Raw genomic sequence first — 27,616 nt, forward strand, 5'->3', positions numbered from 1 at the left:
AATTCCACGGCTGATGTGGAAGATGGGCATCATAATGGAAGTCTTTCCTGGGGGACATGGCAAGGTGAGAGCCTGTGCTGTCTGCTTGCCCAATGGACATACGATTAAAAGACCACTGCAATTACTATATCCAGTGGAGCTGGAATGTATTAAGGACAATTACAGCAATTGTCCTTCCGGGCAAGAGGATGTTGCAACTCAACTCTTGCTGAGATTCGATGGCTGAGTGACGTCATCTCAAACTGGGAACTCTTGCCTAGAGATCACGAGAACACGGAACTGAGAAGTCGCACGCTGCGTCGTGCGAACATTTAAACCTTTCATTATGTAAATATTCTGTAACCATTTGCGTCTTCATTAAATATGTTTGTGTAAAGAAAGTATATATCATTTATGGATTATCCCCTTCAAGATTTTGCAGGGAGATGCACGAAGGAGATCAACCCGGTGGCCCTGGTAGAACCCATTGGAACAAGGTAAGCAATTTTGTTTTACCTTGATTAATTAGTTAGAAGTAACGATAACGATAAAGATATAAATAATAATAAGGGGGAAAGCACCAAGTACAAAATGCACACAGGCGTTAGAGCGACCTGTCGATGTCTGAATGTATGGGAATTTCGGACGACTTCGCTGTGAAACAGTTAAGTGCTGCATGGTAGATTTCTAAAAAAATTTTAATTTGATTGGCTCCCATGATCTGGATATCAACGACCAAAATTTATATGATTTCATCGGGAAACTTCAAGAAACGCGAAAGCTGACGGTGGAATTCTACAGTACCAAATATTGCATGGAAAACTGTCAGAACTACCATAATAACGATGAGAAAACCTTTTAGGTCGCCTCTCATCATTTTCGAGAGTGACCTAAGGCATCTTGTGTATTGTGACCGCTCTGTTGTAGACAGCTAAAACAATCTTTCGCTGTGGTTTTTGAGTCCATATTTCATGGAAAAATGAAGTTTTTGAGTTCATATTTTATGCCAGAACCTCAAAGAGGTTAGACTTCTACTTTCCACACAAATTTTGGGGGAGAGTATCTCGGAGTTCCAAACGTTCGTGGCAGGTGCATTGGAAACTGCATGAATTATGGAAGTATTTTTCTTTCTATGAGTTTTCGTTCTTCGACAAGAGAGAACCTAGAATTTACATTATAAAAGGAAGACATAATGTGACACAGGCTTAGGTCAACAATTTTAGACTACGTTATAATTCTAACTTTTTAATTGACCAAGAGAGTTACTGACATGACAGATACGAAGTCTTCAGCTGAGAATGAGGTTTTTTTCATCATGGGATTTAACGTGAATACGATTCTTTCTAATGGATTTAACAAGATTCGGAAAACTATTTCATTCGCAAGATTAATGCAATTCCATTATTTGTAATTCTCCCACTTTGTAAGATGTGTTGTAAAACAGAAATATTATGAATACTAAAAAAGGTGAATAAAAAATGAAAGTTTAAATTAATTTAATTTTAAAACTTTTCTTAATAATTTATTAGGACGTTGTAGTTATGTTATATTTTAAAGCAGTAAATAAAGAAAATGCCAGTTATATTCTAGCCGGGATTCAAATTTTCCGCTTGATAGCCATACGTGTTACCAATTACATCGAGAGAGCGAGCAGTGGCAAAGGCCAGAAATTCCTTATAAAGTTAGATGTATCGTTGTAGAGTCATTAAGTTAATTGGAAGCAGAAAAGATGAAAAATATGCAACCGCTTTCGCCGGGAATCGAACCACGGACCTTTGGAATACTGGCTCAGCGTGCAGAACCACTACACCACGAAGGACACTAGGAAAGTGGGAGAAATACCTTATATACTCCCCTTTTTAAAGGGCGACTAGGGTTTTAAGGGACCTAGTCGCCAAATCCTGGGTGCAGAGAATCATCATCCACAACCCTTTTAGTTCGGGCGCCACTTGTAGAGACATTAGGAATTTTTGGAAGCCAGAGAGATGAAAAATTAGCAACCGCCTTCGCCGGGAATCGAACCATGGACCTCTGGAATACCGGCCCAGTGTGCAGAACCACTACACCACGAAGGACACTAGGAAAGTGGGAGAAATACCTTATATCGTGACCATTAAAAACAGTTTCGTTTGGGGGGAACGTGCCCAGTTACATTGCATTTCAAAATGCTAAAAATTAACGTAAGACAATTTAAATGTGCTCGAAAAATGTTTAAATAAAGCTTCATTTCGAGAATAAGAACTGCCTATAATAATATGCAAGAACGCTGAGAAAATGCAATCTCGAGAAAGAATCTCTAATTAAATCTTACAGATATTTGAAGCGAAATTACCTACGTTATTCTGATAAAACTTACTTTGGTAACATTGATAACTGCTACGGTGTTAATAGGTTAAGGAGCTTTAGATACAGGACTTTGTAGATTATCAACTTTCCGAAATATTAATGGCTTTATAAGGATTTTAAGCTTTACTAACGTTTATTTTATTTTAAACTTTGCTATTCTCTTTTATTTTCCATTTCCGGCCAGAATAAGCGAGAGTAGGCTTTTTGTGTTAATGAGTTTAAAACTGTAAAAGGTATTTAAGAAGTCTTTTCTAGCCAAGAGGGAGAGAAACTTTCTGCTATCCTGCTACGCGCGTGCTTTTCAGTCAGTTCGTGTCTGTCTTTAGGCCAGAACTTAGTTCCTGCTGATATACTAGGCGTATTGTAGTATTTGCATTTAGCTCGTTACGTACGCAGTGTCAAAAGTCCAATCTTTGTGTTAATAGTCTCTGTGAAGCATTTAAGTTTAATTCTTAATTAGTTAAATTAGTTAGTCAGTGAATATTTCTTGTTTTTCATATTTTAGACCAAACTGTTGATCTCTGTATCCCCAAGTGTGGGAGCATCTGTACGCTGTGAGAAATAAAGGGTAACGTTAACCCTTCTCTCGTAACTTGTTTGTCTATTCCACACACACACGAACGTAGCCTGAGTAAGCTCCCTGTGTTCCCACTCAGGATTTCTGTCATGTTTCCCAAGTCAGTTAGAAGGAACAGTAGCCCTGACAACTTCTTCCCCAAAAGATTTATACTGGAAAAAAAAAAATCTAATACTGGAAAAAAATCTTTGGAAGAAGCTCGTGATTTGGGATGCTACGAATTTCACTGTTTAAGTTTTCAATGAAATTCAAAAGCCCATTGCTTATTGATGATAGAGAAACTGATTCCTGATGCATCAGTACATAAAAGAAAGTTCTATTGAAGAAGAGGTAGCAGCATTTGAGGTTCAAGGTTTTGAAAACTGGTATGAAGAAAATACAGAAGACACAAGATGAAAAAACGCAAAAACGATAAAGTCTTTGGCATTTAATTAAGCCAAAGGACTGAAAGAGTAAAAGCTTCTTAATAAGCAGATATACTAAAGGAAATCGAAAAGAATAATGAAGATATAGGTGGGAAGTACCAAAGATGGTTACCGTGGAGTGATGGAATGAGTAAGTAAGTTGTTAGATTAAAAGGGTGAATAAAATTGTTTCAAATTTAATTGTATAACTTGAAAGGGGATCTCAAAAAATATCAATATGGCTTTAAAAGAAAAAATACGCCGTAAGTTGTACATCGACAAGAAAAAACTAGAAATCTCTGTAAATTTTCTTATTGTTTTTATAAAAGTATGTTTTAAGTGACAGGGCACTTATTTAAAAACTCCAAAGAAATCATTTTCTGCTATACCTATGTACTGACTGCAAATTTACCTCGTCAATATCTGTGGATTAATTTGTATCAATACTCAGTAACATGGTATATTTTCAATTTCCCTGCTAAATTTATGTGTTTTCCCTATATACACATAAATACAGTGTGGTTTTTACTTTAGTTCTAGTAAGAACTAAAGTAAGTAAGAGTAATATTTACTCTAGTTCTAGGTAAATTAAATTAAAACTTGCTATTTACTACCCTTTTTAGTATTATTTTTATTATTTTGATAGATTGTATATAGTTTATTTTATGTTTACATGCATTATTCGTGTGGGGGAAGTTTCCAATAGGGAGAGTTTCTAAATTACTTTGGTTTTCTAAAAAATTTGGTTTACTCTCTTAATTATTTTCACATTTTATTAATATTTTAATTCCTAGTCATTTACTTGCTAAATTTATCAAAATTCCTACCAGTTTGAATTTCTTTTTTAGTAATTCACAACATTTAGTTTTATTTTTGGTTTTGAATTTTACTATACTCTTGTTTATATGGATGACGGAACACGAATTGAGTAATTGAAGGTTAGGTTTGGAGGCTTTCCTTGATAAGTCTGTTTCCTGCCTGCTCAACAATTATGCACTCATGCAAATTAATTTGGTCTTAAAAATTCATTAAAAAAATTGAGATTAATTTTTGGAATATTATTTTTTTTTTCATGGTTTTAGATATGTACACTGAATTTACATGTGCTCTTAGAATTTAAATGATACTGTAAATTAGTTCGCAGCAATATTTATCTTTTATTTGTATGCAATTAAAATTTCATAATTTAAAATTTAAATTTAAATTAACTTTAGATTAGTTTTATACGAATAGCGAATATTTGTTAAATTAAAAAATATATACGTATATATATATAATTTCATCAAGCACTTCAATATAGTTATTTTAGAGTACTACATGTGCATAAACAGTCATTTTAGCTTAATATCCATTCCTGTAATAGAACCACTGTTTAATGGGGTAAATCCTAATCTGTAAGGTGATATAGATTTTCTTTAAAATTACATCAAATTAATGTCAAATTTTTAAATTTGTTATCAAGATAGTTTTACGGTTATTTTATGATTTATTTCTTTCTCTCTTTCTTTCCTTTTCATATACATTAAAATAACCATGATTAGTTCATTAATGCGAAAGAATCATAATGATCAACGTATTTCAGAAATCCATGAAGTTTCTACACAAAAAGATGTAGCTTACCTATCATCTTCTATGATAAGTGTATCACCTTCTTCAAAACTAATTATAGCACTGTCTCTTGTGTTGAGAGAAAACAATGCAACAGCTAACCTTCCTAAGATAAGAAATTAAAAGCTCAGAACTTAGGGATATCAGTTAGGAAAGCAATAAATTCTTTTAAAAGTACAGACTATAAAATATAATCCGTTTCTTAAAACGAAGTACAAATATATAAAACATTTTAAATATCATTCGTATAGAGACGGTGTGCAACCCATGTAGGATATTTACATATAAATGCTTTCTTTTACAAAACACGTTCAATGCAAATATGCTGTAAACAAAAAAATAAATAATATACTGCAATTCATATACCATGTTTTTCCGATTTTGCAAAGAAATTTTTGCAATTTATATACCGTATTTTTTCGATCTTAAAACGAAACTTACATGGAATCACAAATATTTCAGAATTACTAATTTTTCCAAAATTAATTTTCCATATTAAATAAATAAATATAATTTTGTTGATAAATACAAGTTGATTAGAAAGAAATATTTCAGAGTTGCATTTCATTTCAGTTATCTTAATTTTCTAGAAAATAAAAGTCATTTTTTTCTGTTGCTGATTCTGAAATTAAGGGGTGCATCTTATACAGCGTTTTAAACCAGCGTTTTAAACCCACAGCGTTTTAAACCTGAAGAAATTCAGTAAATGACTGCATACTGCAAAAGCTATAAACACGTTTTCATAATTAGTCACAAATTATTATCTGCCACCTAATATTTGTCAAAGACTCTCCGCTTAGTTATTTTCGAAAAATTTTGAGCTTTTCATATAGTTTATTATGCTTTGTAAATCGGCCCTCATCTAACGAGCAAGTGTTGAAGTACATCACTTAATAATGACAGTTGTAAAATTTCTGAATCGTACATTTGTAGAGTTGCGCGCCTCCAACTTGCACGCAACCAAGAGGTGACTGTTGAAACTGGAAAATAGACAGAGTCTTGCTAAGGGTTTAAGTCCCTTTTTATTCAACTTAAGAAATTACAATTGCGTGCTCTTGACACTCACAAACTACGCCGACCCGGCGGTAAAATAAAAATAAGAACCTGAAAAGAAAGTAATAACAAGACTCTAACTACGAGGCTCTCTAAAAGTAACTGACCTCACCGCGTTTTACAATACCGCTGCTAATTCAGCAAACTTTGAATATCACGTTGAACGATTAACAATTCTCCGAGACAAGCACACAGGCCGAAACGCGGGGTTCTTCAATTTCTGGCTAACTACCTCCGCGCTCGTGAAGTAAGAACAGCACACTTCGAACTCGTTTCCTTTCTATTTAACTCGGAATACTTCCGCTGATAATTTGAATCCTTGCGCGTTCTACTAAAATTTACATACTCTGGCATTGGCAGTTCCAGGGGAAAGTAAGGCTTAACAGGAAAGATAGTTTAAACTTAAAATAAATGTTAGTTAAAATAAATAAAAACCCTACATTTGCCGCTGCCAGAATTTGGAAAACTTGGAAGCGGGTCCTACAAATGACCTGTTGTAAAGTTTCTATAATTCTGAACTAACTGGTAAGAGCCTCGTTTACACAAAAAAAAAAAAAAAAAAAAAAAAAAAAAAAAAAAATCTTATGTAACAAAATGTATACTAAATTTCATTTCTGTCAATACTTATATAAATCTCTCTTCTTACAGCAACTTTTCCTGGACTTTATCAATCAATCTTGTTCTTTTCCTTCCAGCATCTGGAAGGAATAAGTATCAGTATCTTTCTAAATACATTATAATTTACACTTTCTTGACACTGAATAAATTTTTGTTTTTAAACGATTCGTTTTCCTTAGTTACTGCTTACTTCACATTCATTCAATTATTCAAGCATTAATTTAACTTTACCCTGGCTCTCCACCATGTGTGGTGTCAAACGGGAATATTCGTGTTTTAGTCTTACAACACTTTCCCTAACCACCATGATTTGTTAGAATTCAACGACCAAATAGACACACCTTACTCGACATTCTACAACTCGATGAGCTACTTTAACATTCTTAAAAATTCAAGTGTAGGTGGAGAACCCTACAAAACACATTCATTCTAACTTCCCCTTCATTCATCTTTAGACATGCAGGCTTTCGCTCTAAAGCATGACTTATCTACAGTTTTAATACTTAAATTTTGAATTCATTGCTTTTAAGCATTTACTTTTAGCATCTAAAATTTTATGCTTCTAGACTAAATTCTACTTTTACATAACTTTCAAGTATTTACATATATTTACAAAATTTTAATACATATGATTTTTACAATTTACCATAAAATGAATAAGAAAAAATAAATTTTTACTTTACTAATTCTTCGCCAAGCTGGCGGCACTGAAACTAAAATTCTTATTAATACAAGAATACGAAGTTATTTTTATCTTCGGCCAAATTTTGGCTTTAACCTAACAGAATCAGTCTTTCGACCAACAGAAATTGCTTGTTCTTAGATTTGTATTTAAAGAAAATAATACTTTTGCCTTAGCTAAATAAAGTAAAACAAAACTAAGTCTCAACCGAGACATATTGACTTTCGTCAAAACATAGAACTTCGTACTTATGCATAACATTTCGGAACAAAAGAAAAATTTTATAGAAGATTTTAACTTATCTTTGAGTTTTCGATGATTGAAACTCCGTCATTCTTTTCTGGCAAAATTGTTCCCACGTTATAGGTTTTATGGACGTCAATCTTCTCCTTACTGACCTCCGAGTGTCGTCCACATTAGTTTTTCTTTTGCGTCCTCTGCATGCTGGCCTCTTGGCGGAGTAATCGTCGGGTTGCTGTCTTTTTCGTTTTTCTCTTGGCCGACTGGTCTTGACGTCCTCCGGTCTGGAGTCCTTCTTGAATTTCTTCTGTAGTTCCTGGTATTTTCGTTCCTCCTGCTGTCGTTTTAGTTTCCGGAACGGCGGCCTTGCTTGCACCTGACTCTCTGGCCCTGGGAGCGTTCTCCTTGATGTATAATTTCTACTGCGATACGTTGTAGGTGGTGTTTTCCTCTTTACCAAGGTTTCTTTACGCGGTGGCTTTTCATTCTTGTTTTTCTTAAATGCTGGAGTCTGAAAGTTTTCACTTTTTCTTTTTGGTACCGTCGTCTGGGTTGTAGAAGGGCTAGGTCTCTCTTCAGTTCTCTGCTTCTTGGGTGGTGGAACGGTTGTCGTTATTTCTGGACCTTCTACTTCTTTTAGACTTGAGTCCTGCAAGAAACTTTTAAGGATTTCAAAATCATTTGGATTATAGTATTTTTTCACCTGGTCGGGACTTGCTTTGCATATCTCTCCTCTCTCGTTCTTAAGGTACAATACGACTCCTTTGATTTCCTGAATTACATAGGGGCCTTCAAATTTTGGAGCTAACTTTGCAGTAAAATTGTCTGGGGCACTTGATAAAGAAAATTTCCGCTTCAATACTTTATCCCCTACTTTAAAATCTGCTTCACAGCGCTTTCTATCATAATACACTTTTTGCTTATTTCTTGCCGTATCCGAGCTTTTAAGCGCCTGATCAATAAGTTTTTGCACATCTTTCTGTTTAAACTCTTGCTCTCTTTGTTGCACAAAGAATAATTTATCTAAAGGCGTAATTAACTTTCTGCCTAAAAATAATTCTGCTGGGGTTTTTCCCGTAGTATTGTGATTTGCCGTTCTTAAAGCATAAGTTAATTCATTTATGTAGCCATCCCAGCGCTTGTGATGTGTGCTAACGTAACTGCGAATTATTTTTACAATGTTTTTGTTCACTCTTTCTACTATGTTTGCCTGTGGTCTATACGGAACCATTTTGATATGGCGTATGCCAAGTCCAGTGCATATGTTTTCAAATATTTGACTAATCAATTGTTTTCCGTTATCGCTAATGACTTTTATCGGTGCACCGTATTTTAAAATGTATCTGTGTAAGAATGCATCTGCGACTGTTTTGGCTGACGCGCGTTTAAGTGGAACAATTTCTATCCATTTTGAAAAATGATCTACTATTACTAAAAGAAAACGATTTTTGTTTAACTCGCTCTGGGGGAAGGGACCAAGGAGATCTATGCCTAAAATTTCATTCGGAAATGTAGCGCGAATGCTATTTAAGTACCCGGCCGGGCTGTAATTAATATCATTTATTAACTGACATTGATTGCAGGACCTGACATACGCCGTTACTATTTTGTATAATTGCGGGAAATATACCGCCTCGCGTACCCTTTTTAAAGTCTTTCTGACCCCTAAATGACCCGCTGTTTTCGCGTCGTGTAATTCCTTCAAAATGCTTAATCGAAACGAGGCTGGGATGACTGGTTTGTACTCGAGATTTTCGTTTGTTGTTTTCGTATAAAATAATAAATTATCTATTATTTCATAGTTTTCTGCTCTATTTCTTATCGCATCGATATCTGTGTGCTCAAAGCTTTCGGGGTCTTTCAAATATGCATAGATATTTCCAAATTCAGGATCAGCTTTAAGTTCAGTGATAATCGTATCTCTAGAATCTAAAATTTTTGAAGTCAACACAGCGCATTTAAGTTCATTTCCTTCATCGTCCAGTTTTATACGAGAAAGTGCGTCAGCTACATTGTTTTCCTTACCCAGTTTATATTTGATTATGAGATTATATAAAATCTATTTAAGTTTTAAAGCCCATCTTATTAACCTGGGCGTTAGGTTTTTCCCCGAGTAAAGTCTATCAACAGCCGCATGATCCGAAAAGACTGTTACTGGCGCTTTGCCGAAATAAACTCGAAATTTGTGTACAGCCATTAATACGGCTAATGTTTCTCTCTCCGTAGCTGTTTAATTCCTTTGTGTCTGATTCAACGTTTTACTAAAAAATGCCAGAGGATGGCTATTTTGCATAAGAACCGCACCCACCGCATAGTCCGACGCATCTGCTGCAATTTCCAGGTTTTCGTCCCCCTCCGGGAATTTCAATACAGGGGCATTGATGAGCGTTTCTTTTAATCTTTCAAATGCTGTATTTGCTTCCGCTGTCCACGTAAATTTACTTCTCTTTCTTTTAACTACTAAGAGTGGTTCAACAATATTAGCGAAATCTTTTATGAAAGACCGATAGTAAGAACATAACCCAAGGAAAGAAGAAAGTTTCTTGGCGGTGTTGGGCGGTGGGAAATTCTTGATTGCTTTTATTTTTGAATCTTGCGTTTCTATACCCTTTTGCGAAATTTTATAACCGAGATATTTAAGTTCTTTAGTTGCGAACTTGCATTTTGAGGCGTTAATTGTAAGACCGGCCTCTTTTAATAATTTAAAAACTTCTAGATCTTTAATGTGTTGTTCCAACATACTACTCGTTATAATTATATCATCTAGATAGATTAAAGTTGATTTTCCTAGGACAGGCTTTAGAACAATGTCCATAGCTCTCTGGAATGTTGATGGGGCCCCACACAACCCAAAGGGCATGCGTAAAAATATAAGTGCCCGATTTTGTTATAAACGCGGTTTTATGTATGTCTTCGGGTCTCATAGCTATTTGTAGTAGCCAGACGTTAAGTCCAAAGTAGACATGTATCTTGTAGATTTGATCTTTCTAATAATTTCCTCTGTAACCGGCAAAGGGTAAACTGGGAATTTAGTAATACTATTTAGTTTTCTGTAATCGATAGCAAACCTCCAAGCCCTTTTATCCGAAGAAGGAAACTCGTTCTTTTTCCTACATAGTACGACTGGACTCGCGTACTCACTATTTATGGGCGTTATTATTTTATTCTTTAACATCTCCTGAATATGTTCTTCGATGATTACGTCTTTTTGCTTGTCATAACGATATGGTTTAGTCCTACAAGGTTTTTGGGCATTTAATTGTATCTGATGCGTAACTATTTGACAACTACCAGGCTTTTCTGAAAACAAGTTAGAAAAATTACTCACCACTTGCTGGATAGCTTGACTTTCATGGTCATTCAGATGGCTAAGGTCCACTTGCGGTTGTTCCACAGGTTCCACCACGGTCTGGTCCATCTCCAGCACAACGGAACTGTCTTGAAAATTCAATTTGGCCCTCGCGGCCCTTAAAAACTCCATACCTAAAATAAGAGGATTTTGCAGATTCTTCACTACAAAAATTAATACTTTGAGGCTTTCCTCTTTTACCTGTATGTTTAATGATAATTTCCCGATGCAGTGACAGGTTTTTCCTTGCGCCGCTATAATTTCGGTATTTTTAGTTTTAAATAATCGTAACCTATAAAAATTCTTTTTGAAGAATGTTTCACTCATAAAATTCCCTTCTGCTCCTGTATCGATGAGGGCTTCTACTGGTACATCGCCAACCAGGACTTGTATAATTGGTAGATGTGAGTTCTTTACGATGACCGTATTTAAATGTCTTTTTGAGGGTTTTTTTAAAACTTCCGGGGTCTGGACCCTCGCTTTCACAGGCCCCTCTACTCGTTTAAAGCTTTCCTTTCAACTTGTGCCTTCTGGGTACGCGGATGTTTGTTTTCGAATTTTCTTTTTGGGCCTTGACCTTCGAGGTTCGATGAGTTAGCTTGATAGCTCTTTCCTCCATAAGAGCGGTTTGCATTTCTGGTTTGCTCATTTGAAGATTTCCTTCGGGTACTTTGAGAATACGATGCCCCTCTAGCTTTTTCCGCTATTCTGCGATTTTGAATCTTCACCGCCAATTCGAAGAACTCCTGCAATGTGCTTGGGTTTCTAATTTCGAAGTAGTCTTGAACAGCAGGTAACAATCTTGGTAAGATTATTTAAATAATCTCCGCGTCGGGTTTCTTCCCATATAGCATATCAGTCAGCTTAATTTTTCGCAAAATAAAGTCCGTCAACTCTTCTATATCCCGTTGATAGAAACTATATAGTTCGGCTTCCAGCCTTGCTCGATCTTTCACTATGGGGAAGGCCTTTACTAACGATTTTTTGAAATTTTCAAATGTATATGTCTGGCTTCCAAATTCCCCTAATAAAAATTTGCCTATATTCTTCCACCATAGCGCGGCCTGACCTCTTAGTGCGGATATGGCGATGGCAACCTTTTGTCTTTCAGGCACAGGGTAGAGCTGAAAGTAATTTTCTAGGCCTTCTAGAAATATCGCCACCGAATTTTTTCCGTCGAAATTGACGTTTGGTTTGACTGACGCTCTCAAAGTCTGGACCAGGTATCCAAATCCTTCCAATTGGCTTGCCATTTCTTGGTGTTGCCCGCGGTTTCCATCCGATTTTCGGCCATTTCAGTTCGATAAGTTCGGGCGCCAATGTAGAGTTGCGCGCCTCCAACTTGCACGCAACCAAGAGGTGACTGTTGAAACTGGAAAATAGACAGAGTCTTGCTAAGGGTTTAAGTCCCTTTTTATTCAACTTAAGTACTTACAATTGCGTGCTCTTGACGCTCACAAACTATGCCGACCCGGCGGTAAAATAAAAATAAGAACCTGAAAAGAAAGTAATAACAAGACTCTAACTACGAGGCTCTCTAAAAGTAACTGACCTAACCGCGTTTTACAATACCGCTGCTAATTCAGCAAACTTTGAATATCACGTTGAACGATTAACAATTCTCCGAGACAAGCACACAGGCCGAAACGCGGGGTTCTTCAATTTCTGGCTAACTACCTCCGCGCTCGTGAAGTAAGAACAGGACACTTCGAACTCGTTTCCTTTCTATTTAACTCGGAATACTTCCGCTGATAATTTGAATCCTTGCGCGTTCTACTAAAATTTACATACTCTGGCATTGGCAGTTCCAGGGGAAAGTAAGGCTTGACAGGAAAGATAGTTTAAACTTAAAATAAATGTTAGTTAAAATAAATATAAACCCTACACATTATTGAAAAAAGAGTTCTGAATGGCTCTAAGGACGCTGATCTTATCGGGAAAATATATATTAAGACAGCTTTTGTCTACGATTCGTGTTGTAGCACTGAAGAAACCCCACATCCCGAAATGTGACCTGATTGGTTTGAATTTTTCGAATTGTAGAGTTCCAGACTTTAGAATTCTAAATTAATGTTGGAAGTGAAGAATCTATGAACTGATAAGCGAATAATCGCTTGTGTTCGGTGACAAGAAACAACAAGATAGAAGGGTAACTAACCCTTTATTAATTAAGACACAATAACACGCCGAATAAATACTAATTCAGAAGTCAAACAACAAAAATCAGCGTTATATTTACAAAATTTTCACAGGACTAGTTTCGATGATTTTACCATCCACTTGCTTAATCTTGTCCAGGCTTTCTTATCTTATCTAATCATTATTTCCTATCTTGTTCATTTGCGGTTTTGCAGCTGAGGATGGTGGTTCGGTAAAACCATCGAAACTAGTCCTGTGAAAATTTTGTAAATATAACGCTGATTTTTGTTGTTTGACTTCTGAATTAGTAACCCTTTATTATTCCAATAAGATTTAACGAAACTCCGCCTGGGAGTGTACAAGCAAAGGCCGCGCTTGGACTTGAACTTAAAAGACTGAGAATTAAACTAAAACTAAGATTAACTAAAGAAGTATAGCCGAAGCTATCAAGGTTCAAAACGAGTTGGCCCCCTTAACTTATTTGACTACGAAGCTTAGCAAGGGCCTGAGTACGGCCGAGCGTAATAACAGCTTGAGAGAGAGAGAGTGGCCAAAAAGGCAGACGCGTGTAAATCAGAAACTCTGATTCTCTCTGACTGAGTAAGTAACTTCGTGGTTTAAATACCGCTCCTCATTAAATATTCAGCAAATTCCAAAACTACGTTCTGGCCAGAAGTAGTAAGTTGAAGTTAAGAATTTGACAGGAAAGGAACTTAAAATTTAACTGTTAATAAAATTAACATAATCCTTACAGAATTATTGAAAAACATGTCGAAGTGCCTAAGAATGGCATGCCTTCACAGGGGGATATTTAAAAGGAAGCTGTCTAGTATTAATTTTTTTCATTGGAAAAAAAACAAAAAACTTCCATACATCTAGACCGTTGACTGGAATTTGATCCAGTGTCAATGATTTTTACTACTCGCTTCTAGCGAGCACTTGTTCTCCGAACTGGACAAAATGGAAATAATACTTGGACAAACGAAATGAACAAATAAAAGAAACAACAAAACATCTCAATGAAATGGAAATGAAAACAACCGCTATTTCTTTCCCAACTTATTCTAATACTTTTTCTTTTAATCGTTTTTATTTTTAAAAAACATCGAATTTATTCTAATGAATGTTAATTCCTCAGCTAAAGTAAATTTCTAGATATTATCGAACAGAAAAATATTTAATTATACAGCCGGAGCTATATATTAATCCTCTTAATTTATTAAAAATATTAGGTTATTATCTTCCCCTAAATTGCAAATTTACTTGCATTGTTTGGTGATTATCAATGATTACATAAATATGATTGTCATTATGATAGTGATTTTCTAATAGTTCATTTTTAGTTCTTTTTAGCTCTTGAGTACTTTCCTGCGCTCGTTCTCCAATTAGCTAATTTTTTTAAGTCCTAAAGTTCGATGCAAATTTTAATTATGTCAGAGTGAAATTTAAATAGCTCTCAGTCTTAGGAAGTGTTCCCACGATAGGGGAACTTATAGTTTGCACACAGAACCCAAACACCGCTCAACAAATTTCATGGTCAGTATCACACGAAGAACGATGCCTTCACCGATGTCGAATCAGAGACATATACCTACAGGAAATAAACAACTTAATGAGAGTCTGACACCTACTGAAAATGTCTCCATAAAAACGGTTTAACACTCAAACAACACCAAGGACATCTTATCAGAAAATTATTATCCATAGAGATTCGCAAACGTCGCTCTCCCCATTCATATTAACGTCCGATGATATTCATGGGAAAATCTGAAATTGTGTTTTGCAAGTGTTGGAATAAAAGTCTCCCAAGGTCCCCTAACGAAAGATGAAATTATCCGAATTGACGTCGCTGATGACAATATTCGCCGGAACATGACTGAACTGCTAAAATCACAGAATATCAAATTTTAATCATTCATTCCCAATGATGAAAAACCACTGAAGATTATATGAAGGGCTTGCGTTAAAACGTTTTATAAGATTTGATTGAACTAGGTTTCTTGATAAATAGCATCCAGTTGCCTATCTGACGCTGAAAAGGAGAAATTAGACTCTACCCACTTTTTCTTGACACTTTACTACAGAATAAGTCAAGACGTGTCTACAACGTGGTAAAGCCGAAAACTGTGATCACCAAAGGTGAGCTTTACAGTAGATGCACTGATACTGTTTAATGCTACCGTTGTCAGATGTTATATCATACACAGGAAGAATGCAACCATTAAGAGCACTGGCTCAGATGCGGCGAAAGTCCATTTCTGGTCGTTTCTAAAAGAAACGAGAAGAGGAACAAAATTGCACAACCTGCGGTTGGGACAAAAACCAATTTTAGGAGATGTGAAATGTAAAATTTGCCAAGAAACAACCTTGTAGAATTTCTGTACGTTAATTAACCAGTTGTTTTACGATTTAGAACTTTACTGTCACTTCTTCCTTCCGGTTCCATGCCAGAATGCAAATTAGCTCACTTAATTTATTTAAGTGAGCTAATTTGTATTCTGGCATTCTGGTATTTAAGATAAGGATTTTAGATTGCAAAACTAAGGACGTTCTGTTTCTGGAGGTCATTACTAGGTTGAGATAAGATTTGCAGTCTTTCGCCTTGCATTATAATCGCCAATACTGAATCTCCTCTTCGGTTAGATTGTGAGTCAACTTGGGGTTAAATTAATCTGCGTAGCCTTTGGCTACTAGCTTATTTAGTTTAAATTTTACATCTGACTGACTGTTACTCTAATTTACATTGCCACAAGTGACTGGCTGATTTGTAAGCACCGGGTCTTCTGTTCTTCCTAGTTTTAAATAAAAACGTCTTTCACACTCTTCTCAAACTTCATTTGTTGTTAGACTTAACGGCCACCGAGAGTTTGAACACTGTTAGATGATTTCAAAACACACCAAACGTTTTAATTTAATAAATCATACGCGGAAAGATTTGCTGCACACAAATCTAATGCAAAAATCCTAGCTCTGTCCACGGAAACCAGAATCGATTCTCGCCTAAGACCAGAATTTATTAGAAGACCTGACTCCTTTAATCAGCTATGACTTATATATTTTAGTTCAAAATCTCGAGAAAGCATCAATTAAAGATTTTTTTAGAATTAACCAGTGGGCTTCCTTTATTTCTTCATCTGATCTCCTCTTTAGTTTGGGAAGCTCACCAGCAGTCGAGCAGTAAAAAAGTGAAACCTGGTAGTTCGACCTGTTTTCGAATCCAGGCAAACAGGGAGTTTTCCTACTTTTCCTCATGTGTGACATGGATATTGTCGCAAGGAATGCAAGACTGCGCCTGCTGTTGGCAAGAGCTTTTAGCACCATACAGGTGACATTTAGACTTTGCTCAGTTCCGCCCCCCCCCCAATTTTGATTTACAGCATCCCAAGGGGACGGGTCCGAGGGTCTCCCACACCTCTATTTCTACCGTCAACCTCTCAAGAGGACTTTGGACTCTCCGAATATTTAGAGTGTTCCCATGCCGCACAGACACTATACATTTACAAACATCTGTGCCTTCTCCGGGATTCAAGCCCGGGCCGTTCGGTACGGTAGTCAACGTCGCTATCCACTATCTCGGTTGGACGGCTCCTTGAGACTTTACTTGATACATCACTGCTTTGCAATATCAGCGGCTAGAATAATTATTCTATGCATTTTATCTCTTCGCCAAAACCTTTGTCTTAGGCGCATGGTGACAATGAAAACCAACCAAAACTAAAAACAATTCCTGAATAATTATCCTACCCCCCCCATGAAGAGCGTTTTATTCACTTACATTTTTATTTCCATTAAATTATAGTTAAACAACTTAATGTGTATTTCCGGTCAAGGGAAGCAAAATTAAGAATCGAAAGGACAGATATGAACAATTATTGAAATAAATGGCATTTGTTCATGAATTTTTACAAAATTGGCCATTGTGACTTTTCTCTGTAATTTCCTGGTTTTAATTACATTCATTTGAAGCTATGTAAATACCGGATAATCTTTCTTTTCCAATAGTTAAGTTTTAAGTAAGTCTTAATTTCTAATAAATATTTTCTCTAATTCAGAAGTCAAACAACAAAAAATTTTTGTTCTTTGACTTCTGAATTAGTATTTATTCGGCGTGTTATTGTGTCTTAATTAAATATTTTCTCGTCAATTTCATTTTAAGGTCTCCAGGATCTTGAACTTAATGCCCGTGTCCCTATTCCACTTCCCTATTTACATCCCCACATAAGCTAGTCAAAATGATTAAAATTTTTTCTTTGTATTTGCTAATGTAAAAATGTTTTTAAATTAGTCCTATTTTTACTGAAACATTGAATCTTGGCTTCTGTCTTTAGGACAATAATTATAATATATTTCCTGTAATAAATTATAATACACTTCTTCTAGGTAATAATTTACTAATTTAAAATACATTTTATTCGTCATAATTTAAAAAATAGAAATAAAACAAAATCTTTAAAATTGCCGATTAAAACTCACCTTTTAAATTTTCTCCATTTTCTTGAACTTGCCTGGTATCTAAATTTATTGTTTCTTTAGGAGTTGTATTCACGGGCTTGGAATGGCAGCAAATTCCCATGGCTTTTAAAGACTTTTGTTATCATCTGGAGCTGAAAAATAAACAATTAAAGCAAGCTATTAAAAAGCAGAGATAAGAGAAAGTCATTAGGCATATCAAGAACTCTCTTCCGGTTCTATTCGTCAAACTTTCGCTTCTCTATAACACTTCCTATCGTTCAATGCAAACTTTCATTTTTAAACAAGCTGTTAGCTCTTTAAATAATGTACTTTACTGCTGGGAGACATCTTTAATTATGATGACGGACACAAACTTTAGTTTGTCATTTATTTTACACCATTCTGTACAAAAATTATTCCTGCTGGGAAAAACAAAATTCTGATAAAAAATTCCTCATATGATTGCTCATAATATAGGTCTTTTGCTTTGATTGAAAATGAAAAATAAAGATTTTTCGAAAAATTCATTTATATGTACGCATTGTAATCTCTCAAGCTAATGAGGCATTTAAGCAAAATCTCGTATGCAGTTGATTTAATATGCATAGCAATCTATCTATATGGAACAGATACTCAACACGTCACTAATTACAGATTTGTTCTATTGTTTCTAGGTATTGCACATAACTTACTGAAATTGCTTTAAAATTAATATTGTCCTTCCAGAAACATGTTAATTTTATCCAAACATATGTGTTCGCATTTTATTTATTTATCTATTTTATTTATTTATTTATTTATTTGACATTGATCAGTACTGTAGAGATGGGAAAGAATTGGTATAAATTACTGAGGCTCAATTTCTCTTAAAGGGCCAGAATAGGGTTCTTTTTCTTTCATTCTTTTTTAAGTAGAAACTCAATTTCTATATAAAGTTCACAAAATAAAATAATTAACATATAGGAAAACTATTTTTGCAAAAAATTTTACACTATCAAATTTTCTCATATAATGATATATACTACAAAATTATGGTGGCTTTGGCAGACAATTTTTATATATTTTTTATTATTTGCTAAAATAAAATTTTAATTTTAAGTAAATACACAATACTTTCTAATAAAGTTGTCAGTCATTAGGGTTTTTTTCAAAGCAAGAGATCTGAAAAAGGAGCAATGCCTTCGCTGGAACTCGAACCTGGACTTCTCGATACGCGCCGAGTGTGCTAACCATTACACCACAAAGGCATGCAGAAAGAAGGGTGAAAATACCTTGCAAAATTACTCATCATGTTGACGGTCCCACCAGTGGCCAAGTGGTAAAATCGCTGAACAGTGGTAGTAGTTCACTTGGAGGCTAGAAGCCCGGTGAACGGATTGACTGCATAGGCGTTTTCATGTTTAGCTGGTATACCAGTTAGTTCCCTCAGAACGTCCTCCACGAACGTCCCTCTCCTTAGGCAGACAGCTGTCATGTGCTTTGCCGTAATTAAATAAACAAAACAAAACCAAACATCACGTTGATATTCTTATTTTCTTATATCACACTTAACGGCCTACAATACTATCACTACCAGAGCTCACAGATTCTTTGTGTAGCATTGGCAGTAAATTTTTGTCAACAGTTTGGCAATATTTGTGCATTTCTAACCAATTAACATTATTTGGCATGCAGAAAGAAGGGTGAAAATACTTTAGAAAATTACTCATCATGTTGACGGGCCCACTAGTATCCAAGTGGTAAAAGCAGTCGCATTAAAAGTTAGATTTCGTTATTTGTTGAAAATTTATTATTAGTCCAAAGGGGGTTTGTCCCTGAAGGGCTATTATTTTCATTTTGCGATTTGCGTTGAATCACTATAAACGACGAATCACTTTTCAAGTTGTTGCCACCAAATGTTAGAGTCCTGCATTATATTTGGAGAAATTAAATAATGAAAAATCTGCATAAATGTATGTATATTTCTCGCATTATGATAAAACAACGGTACATAGAGCAACCGAATTTTGAATGACGTATCCTCCTACGAATATGGGCATGTGGAAGACCAAATTTGAAATTTGGAATTTGTTTTATTATCTATTTCATATTTTGTAAAACTTTAACGAATTTTTAAGTACAAGCTCAACGATTTAAAAGCGAGCAATGGCAACACTCTGTGGGAGAAAAACCTTTTTATATCCAGCGCGCGGAACTGTGTATCGGAAATTCTAAGATATGCTCATTTTAAAATTATTTTGCGACATTGCTATTGAACTGACTTTTATCGTTTAAGTGCTAAGAGCATGATATTTAATAAATAAAGGTTACACACTAAACGCTAAAAAAAAGCCCCTTTGGACGTAATTTAATTTAACATTTAATTTTTATTAATTTAACATTGTCAAAACACGAATATTTTTGTCATTTAAAGCTCTTCTATAATTGCAAATGCATGACTACGACCAATGATTGCAAAAATAAAGGCCCAGTAAGGACTTAAGTCCTGTAAGGGAGTGGATATATGTACACGGCAGAAAAAAAAAAAAGGGGGGGATAGTTCTATATTTCCCGTTCTACTGAGCCTTTTGGCGAAATTCAACTTGCATTTCACATGTCTCGAAAGCGCGATTTAATATATGTATTAGATTTATATATAGCATTGTTCTAATATAGGTATTTTGACACAAAATCGGACTTTTTCTGAAATAACATACCAATTTTTTTCCATATTTCCATTCTACGACTCAAATTACGCCAAACTACCAAGTTTTGTAAAAATCGCACGAGTAGTTTTTAAAAAATTAGCTCTCAAAATTTTACCTCCTCATTGTTAATTGAGTTTGGTATATATTTATTTATCTTTCCTTTTTTATTAAGCTTATTTGATTCTTCCTTTCAAATTTCGAAATTCAGGTTCTTTCCAAATAAAATTCACCCATTTTTTATTATTAATTTTTTGATAATTTTTATAAATTTTTCAAAAAAAAATTGTATTATAATCTATAAAAATTTTAACATAATCTTAAAGTAGATGTATTTCTAAGCATACCTGCAAAAAATTACAATTTTTTATTCAAAATTTCCGAAGATATAAGTGAATTTATATATTGGCGCGTTTTGAAATTTGGCATATTTGTTGTTGAAAGCGATAAAACATCAGATGTAGTTTAAACACTTTGCTAAAATTATTTGGAAGGAGAAACGATGTAACTTTTTTGCCTCTCATGCACAATGTAAAAATGTAGGAAAGAGGTGCCTTTTTTTACCGCTCCGGCATAATAGAAGGGAAATGAAAATTGGTTTCATATATTAAGAAGTGCACCAAGTGAATTAATCTTGGCCAAACTGAAAAAAAAAAAAAAAAAAAAAAAAAAAAAAAAAATTGTTAGAAGAATGCTATATATAAATTTAATATATATATATATATATATATAATGTTGTATGAACTTAAATCCATTTAGTGCGAATACAAGTTATTATTACTTGCGCAATTGCTGCAAAGTTAGTTAATAATAATTTATTTCCTAAACAGTATTGATTAATTGATTATATTATCTCCTAAGTTTAATTAAAGTAGAATTATTTTAAAAGTGTGCATCCATACTGGTAAGTTATATTTTGAAAGGTGTTTTGAAGTAATTTGAAAGCAAAATGTTAATAATGTTTTAACGGGGACTGGAGTTAAATCATCACGAGGAATAATATTACAATTGTAAAAGTAAAAAATAAAACATGTAATTATTGTCATTGATCGGAAATTAGTTGACTTTTCAAGGGGAACAAACCAACTCCCGTTCAATGATCAATAATTGATAAAAATACGTAAATATGAAAGTGTTTCGTCTTTACTCGAGTTATAAGTTAAAGCCAAACCGGCAATTCTAGTCAGGCCAAATATTTCCGCGAATAGTTGTTACTCAAAGAACTGATTCTCATGAAGCATTTTAGTCAATTCAATTTGGAGTAAAAATCAATTACTGTAGAGAAATCTTGTAAAACTCGAGTAATCGTCCCCGACACTATCATCTTTATGTATTTGAGTACTATATTATTTGTAGAAATTAAACATTGGAAATTGTCATTATGAAATCGAAATCAAAGTAAAGTTGAAATAAACATAGAAGATTATAAAAAAGATAAATAATGCAAACTTTGCAAAAACAAATCACAGAGAACATAAAAATAATATAAAAATAATATAAAAATAAAATAGAAAATAATATAAATAAGATCACTGAATGTACATGAAGATATAAAGGCCAGAAAGGTATTAAGTAACTTACATTCTTTCTAGTGGGGGAGTTGGCAGTGTGTTCTCTTCGTGTCTGACTCAGAAGTGTAGGGTGTCCGAAAATTCTTAGCGGCAGTAGGGGCTTTGAATTATATCAGTCGGTAAGACTTGGTTGAAGAAATTTATGGTAGTGGGTGGGACTTTGAATTCTTGAGGGATGTATTTTGTGGAGTTCTTATCTGAGAGAGACCGTCTGTTAAGATTTTTTTAAAAATACTAGTGAATGGAAATTAATTAATTTCTGGCTAATTGTCGTGTCGCAATGATTAAGAATTTAAGAAAGGAAAAAGGCATTTTCGCTATCCAAGAGCTAGTAGACAGTCTAAAGGCAGGAAATAGGCCCATTTTTTTAGTAACAGTATAGTAACAGTATATGTCTGAAGACAATTAGCTTTTTACAATATATACAATTGAGTAATTACACTATATACAAATCTTTCAACTGACAGTCATCCAACTTATACCGCCTTCTCAGGTTTAGGAATAAATTATCATATCCCTATCAGTTAAATGATTTAGAGTGAGTATTTAACGCCTGCTCTTTTAAGGCAATGGTTGATAAATTGAAAGGGAATTAGATTATTTTTGAGAATTTTGATAAGGATCAAAATTTCGCGTTGTAAATCTATTGTATCTGTGCATATAGTTTTAATTCGTTGTATTTGATTAATTATAGTATTGTTAATTACTTTTTTGGATATGTTGGAGTTCCAATTTATTAATTTGTTAGTATTGAAATTGAAGTTTCTTGTTTTGTCAAAAAGTAAAATTTTTTTGTAGTTAATGATTTGAAGATCTAGAAAGTCTATGCTATTTTGTGAATTATTAGTTTTATTAAGTTTAAGACAATTCGGATAAATGTCGGAGTTTTCAATTTTACCAAAATTATTAATTGTAATAAGGTCATCAACAAATCTGTAGGTGTGTTTGTAGTAATTTAACTCTTGTGGTTGTAGATTTTTTTGGAAGTTAAATTCTTTGACAAATAAAAAGATATTACAGATCGAGGTGCTGGAATGTAAGCCCATTGGCAATCCTCTGACTTGTTTAAAAAGTTGATTTTGAAACTTGATGTAGTTATGAAAAAGTGTGCATTTTAGGTAGGTTTCCCATTTGTCAAGAGTCATGATATTGAGTATATTAGGGAAAAGTTTTGGTAGATCAAGTAGACTGGTATAGATTTCTTCTAGAGGAAGTGAGGTATATAAGTTTTCAAAATCATAGCAGTTAATGTTTTGGATGTTAATGGTATGAATGGTATTAATGACAGGAGTGTTATTATGAATGATCCAGCAATAGTTATGATTAGTGTTACAATCATTGAAAATAAATTTACAGATTTTATTAAGTTGAATTGAAAAATAATAGTCTATATTTTTCTTGTAATTATTAGTTCCATTAGCTATAAATCTAAATTTTAATGGTGTTTTATGGAATTTGGGAATCGCATAAAGATTAGTAAATCTGTTGTAGTTTGCATTGAAAGTAATATTGAGTTTCTTATGAAAAGTTTTAATCCTGTTTATTATAGATGTTTCTGTAAGGTTGGCTGATTGATAAGTAGTTGCGTTGAGAAGTTCTTTATGAATAATCTCAGTGTAGAATTGTTTTCATATAATACTAAAGTTATTAGTTGCTTTATCTATTTTTGTAATAGTAAAAAGCTGTTTTAATTTACTAATATCAGATGTAAGTTGCGACCAGTTCAGTGTACTTTTAAATTTGAGGTGACTGATTTCTGTGGATATGCGTTGAAGAATTTTAGCTTTCCATTTTAAGAAGGTATCTATGGGAAAATTCAGTTGATAGCTTGCTTTAACTATAAATTCGTTGATGTTGTTTTCGAAAGTCTTGTAACAGTAATTTGTAGTCATGTTTCTGACTGGTCTAAATTTTGTACCATAACTCATTAGTGTTTTTAGTTGATGGTTTTGTATGATATTCAGGTTGCCAGTAATTATGTGCTGGTGATGAGAATCTACGTAATTGCTGTAAATTGGTGTCTTACAATGTCATTCTGCAGTTTCATCTATTTCATGGTGGTTAGTAAGCAAGTTGCTTAAGGTCCTTTGATATTTAAATGCAATCATTGGTATAGTGTCAACTGCGGGGAAGTAATCTTTACAATCTCTGATGATTCTTGAGAAATGAATATTGTCAAACTGCGGATGCAGAAAATTGACTTTAAAGTAAATTTTGCGTTGAGTGAGACTATTAGAGAGTCTGAAAAGACTAAAATCAAGAATCATGTCTTTAATGATTTGTATGTCGTCGTAGCTTTCTTGAATGAATTTTTTTAGTTTGATAAGGAATTTATTAGTACAGGAGTGTAACCAGTTGAGAAGTTTCTTGGGAAAACAGTCTGAGTCAAAAAAACATTTCAATTGTTTTTTCAATGCAAGTGTATCCAAAGTGGATAAAAATCTCGCATTATTTTTTATTTTGCTTCCTCTTTTTCCTCTCTGCGTTTTGATGCTGTAGAGTTTAAATTGGCTGAAAATAGACTTCTTAGAAGTATCTCTATGACTATGTATATAAGTGTTAAGTCCATATGGATAAAGTGAACGTTGTTTTAGTATATAGAGAGATTCCTGAAAAATTCGTGTTTTGTGATTTTAACTCCAGTCCCCGTTAAAACATTATTAACATTTTGCTTTCAAATTACTTCAAAACACCTTTCAAAATATAACTTACCAGTATGGATGCACACTTTTAAAATAATTCTACTTTAATTAAACTTAGGAGATAATATAATCAATTAATCAATACTGTTTAGGAAATAAATTATATATATATATATATATATATCCTAAATTGCGCTTTCGAGACATGAAAACACCAGTTTAAATTTTGTCAGACGGGCCAATAGAACGGAAAAATAGAACTTTCCCATTTTTTTTCCCGCCGTGAACATATATATATATATTTCTGGTTCTGCTGATTGCAATAAAAAAGCGAGGTGCACAGCTAGATGTTATAGCATTCCCATACACAAAACTTTAGCGATTTACAAATAATCATCTTTGAGTTATGAGACAGTGGTACTACGTACATATATACATACGTACGTACGTACTGCGCCATGAAAATAATCTCTTTTGAATCCATTTTACAATTTATTTCGTCGGTATTTTTCATGTTTTAAAATGTGTGCATAAAGTGTTCCTGATCAAGTAGATACCAATTTTGTGAAATTCGACCTGCAAATTTCAAAGTTATGGTGATTTTGGATAATTAGTTGTGGTTTAGTGTTGCGAGATTCCAGCAATGGGGTCTTCGTTTTGTGAAGTTTTGGATCGTGTTTTGTGCCAAACAGGTGTAGAAATTATGTTCTACAGCTTCCGTGGATTGCATCGATTTGCGTCATATGTATTTTAGATAAGTATTTACTGATTTATCTTCAATTTTGTATTTGTTTACATTGTACTTTGTGTTCATAGACTGATATTAAGCTAGAGACTGTTTTCGAATTAATTAATGGTCCTTTTGGTGAAATTAATTACAATTTTCTTTTAAATATTAATGTTTTTTATGATTTTATGACTTACAAAAAATTTTTGGACAGTTTTATCACAATTAGGATAATTAATTAAGATTTTTATACTATGGTACAAAAAGGACGCTATCTTACACCACTGTTCTTCGAAATTCTTAAGTCTGTAACCGGAAGTTGCCATACGCATAGAAAATATGTTCTAAATTTATATGTTGTTACTGATTATAATCTCTAGAGAAGTAATGTTTTTGAACTTGTCAAACTAACGTTCTGAGACTGTGGTTCTTTCCTGGAAAACTCCATAGACTATATGTTAAATTCATGCTTATATTACTACTTGAAGTCAAGTGATAATTGTTTTCATTTCTGTGCTATAATGTTCCTTGGGGTCCATTTTGTTAATTTAATAATTCAAATCGTACTTACTTTTAATTAGTCTTTTGTTAATTAATGATTTTTGTTTAATTGGTTCTTTTCTGCTTACCGATTTGTTTTTCATAGTGTTTTTATTTCTGTTTCACTTTTAAGTCATATGTTTAAGGGTTTTATGATTATATAGTAACTCCCTCTGCAGAAAAGCCCATTTTATAGAATTATAATAAAATGTCTCATTCTAATGTTACGCTTTCCCCGGCACATTCAGTTTCTTCAGTCTTTGAATCTTCTCCTGGCTCTGTACAAGATTTGGCTCCAGAAAAGGTAACTGGGAACCATCTATCATTTATTAATGAATCCTATGACGGTATCTTAGCATTTTTAGTTGATGCCAATGCAAAACATAAATTAAATAATAAAGATGCAGCGAAACTTAAAAAGTTTGTAAGCAATATCAGATCACATTCAAACAAACGTGAATTATACATAGCTCACCTGGAAGGTTTTAACGCCTGCTTGAAGGAAAGAGTCTCTTCATTGGAGGAAAAGAATTCTTTGTTGGAAAAAAGACTTTTGGAACTTGAGTTAAAATTTAATCAGTTAACACAGCTTGACCAAGCCACTGTCTTACCACATTCGGAAATAGCGTCTGATTTAGAGGCTTGTCATTCACATAGTTTAGACGGTAAATTTGATAAAGTGAATTCGGAGTTATCTTCTGCAGAAATTGTTAGGCTCACTTCGAAGCCTTCACAGGTAAGGAAGATTCCAGCTCAACAGGATCACGTTTTGATTATCAAGGCTAAAGATACAAGCAGATCGCCAAACAGTATTAAGACGCAATTAGTTCAGAATATTAAACCGCAAAGGCTCGGAGTAAATATTTTACAAGTTCGTCCAACAAGAGCCAAAGAGTTACTTGTTCGTTGTAAAGGGGAAGAGCAATTGGTGACATTGAAAAAAGCCATTTTGGAAAACTCGGATTTGAAAGAACATTTGGACCTGAGAATTCCAAGACTACCAAGAGTGTCTTTCATAGTTTTTGGGGTTCCTCAGGATACTACTTCTGAGGAACTACAAATTGCTTTTCAAGAACTCTTATCATCAGGTGAGAAGAATTTTGTTTTTCCAAGAGAACCCAGATCCAGAACAGACGGTACGTGCAACTGGCTTGTTGAGGTGTCTAGAGAACAGGCACAATTGTTGAAGGACCTGAAGAGAGTCTATATTGGTTTCACATCGTGCTTCTTTCGAGAATTTCATAAAGTGACGCGTTGTTATCACTGTCAAGCCTTTGGTCATTTAAGTCTAATTTGCAAAAATCCACCGGTCTGTGCAAAGTGCGGGAAGGGCCACCTTACTCAGGAGTGCTCCGAAAGCATTGCAAATTGCGTCAATTGTACTCACTCCAACGCCTCTGCAGGAACGAAGTACGAGACATCACATCAGGCTAGCTCATCACAATGTCCGCTATACAGGCAGGAGATTCTTCACCTCAGCAACACTCAGAAGTGACAGGCTCAATGAACATACCTGTTACTCAGAGCATCTCGGGTCTGACTTGTGCACAAGTAAATTTACAGAGATCAAGGGCAGCTACTTTAAATTTTATTGATTTTATGTTTAGAAATGAAATACAGCTTGCTCTCTTACAAGAACCTTATGTCAAAGATGGCAAGATTATTGGATTACCAAACTGTAGTAAGATATTCTTTTCTGGTTCTCTTAAAGCGTTGATAATATATAACGGCCCTCTAAATCCATTTTTTGTTGCGAGAACTTTAGATGCGGTGACAATTCGCTTGCAATTTATCAATAGAAGTATTAATATTACTAACGTTTATTTTCCACCGACGGCCGATTTAGATAGCAATTTAACCGAACTTTGTTCACATATTATTCATAATGATCATTTGCTTATTGCGGGTGATTTTAATGCTACGAGTCCTCTTTGGGGTGGAAATCAAGAAGATCATAGGGCTGCTAAAGTTCTTGATTTTATCCACGAAAACAGACTGTGTGTTC

The 27,616-nt window shown here is 34.1% G+C and overlaps 1 protein-coding gene across 1 annotated transcript in view; it reads right to left on the reverse strand.

Moving 5' to 3' along the window:
- LOC118196522 (tyrosine-protein kinase Src64B-like) overlaps window positions 1-27,616 on the reverse strand; it is an 82,857-nt gene that overhangs the window by 45,165 nt on the left and 10,076 nt on the right. The window contains exons 2-3 of the mRNA XM_035367982.2: window positions 17,469-17,599; window positions 4,927-5,020 (exon numbers count right to left, since the gene is read on the reverse strand). Of these exons, the coding sequence (XP_035223873.1) occupies window positions 4,927-5,020; window positions 17,469-17,568 (194 nt within the window). The 5' untranslated portion in view covers window positions 17,569-17,599. The remainder of the gene's footprint in view (window positions 1-4,926; window positions 5,021-17,468; window positions 17,600-27,616) is intronic.

Source organism: Stegodyphus dumicola, chromosome 9 (genome assembly GCF_044657685.1).
Source record: "Stegodyphus dumicola isolate Sdum_Otavi_A_Nest chromosome 9, ASM4465768v1".
Lineage (NCBI taxonomy): Eukaryota > Metazoa > Arthropoda > Arachnida > Araneae > Eresidae > Stegodyphus > Stegodyphus dumicola.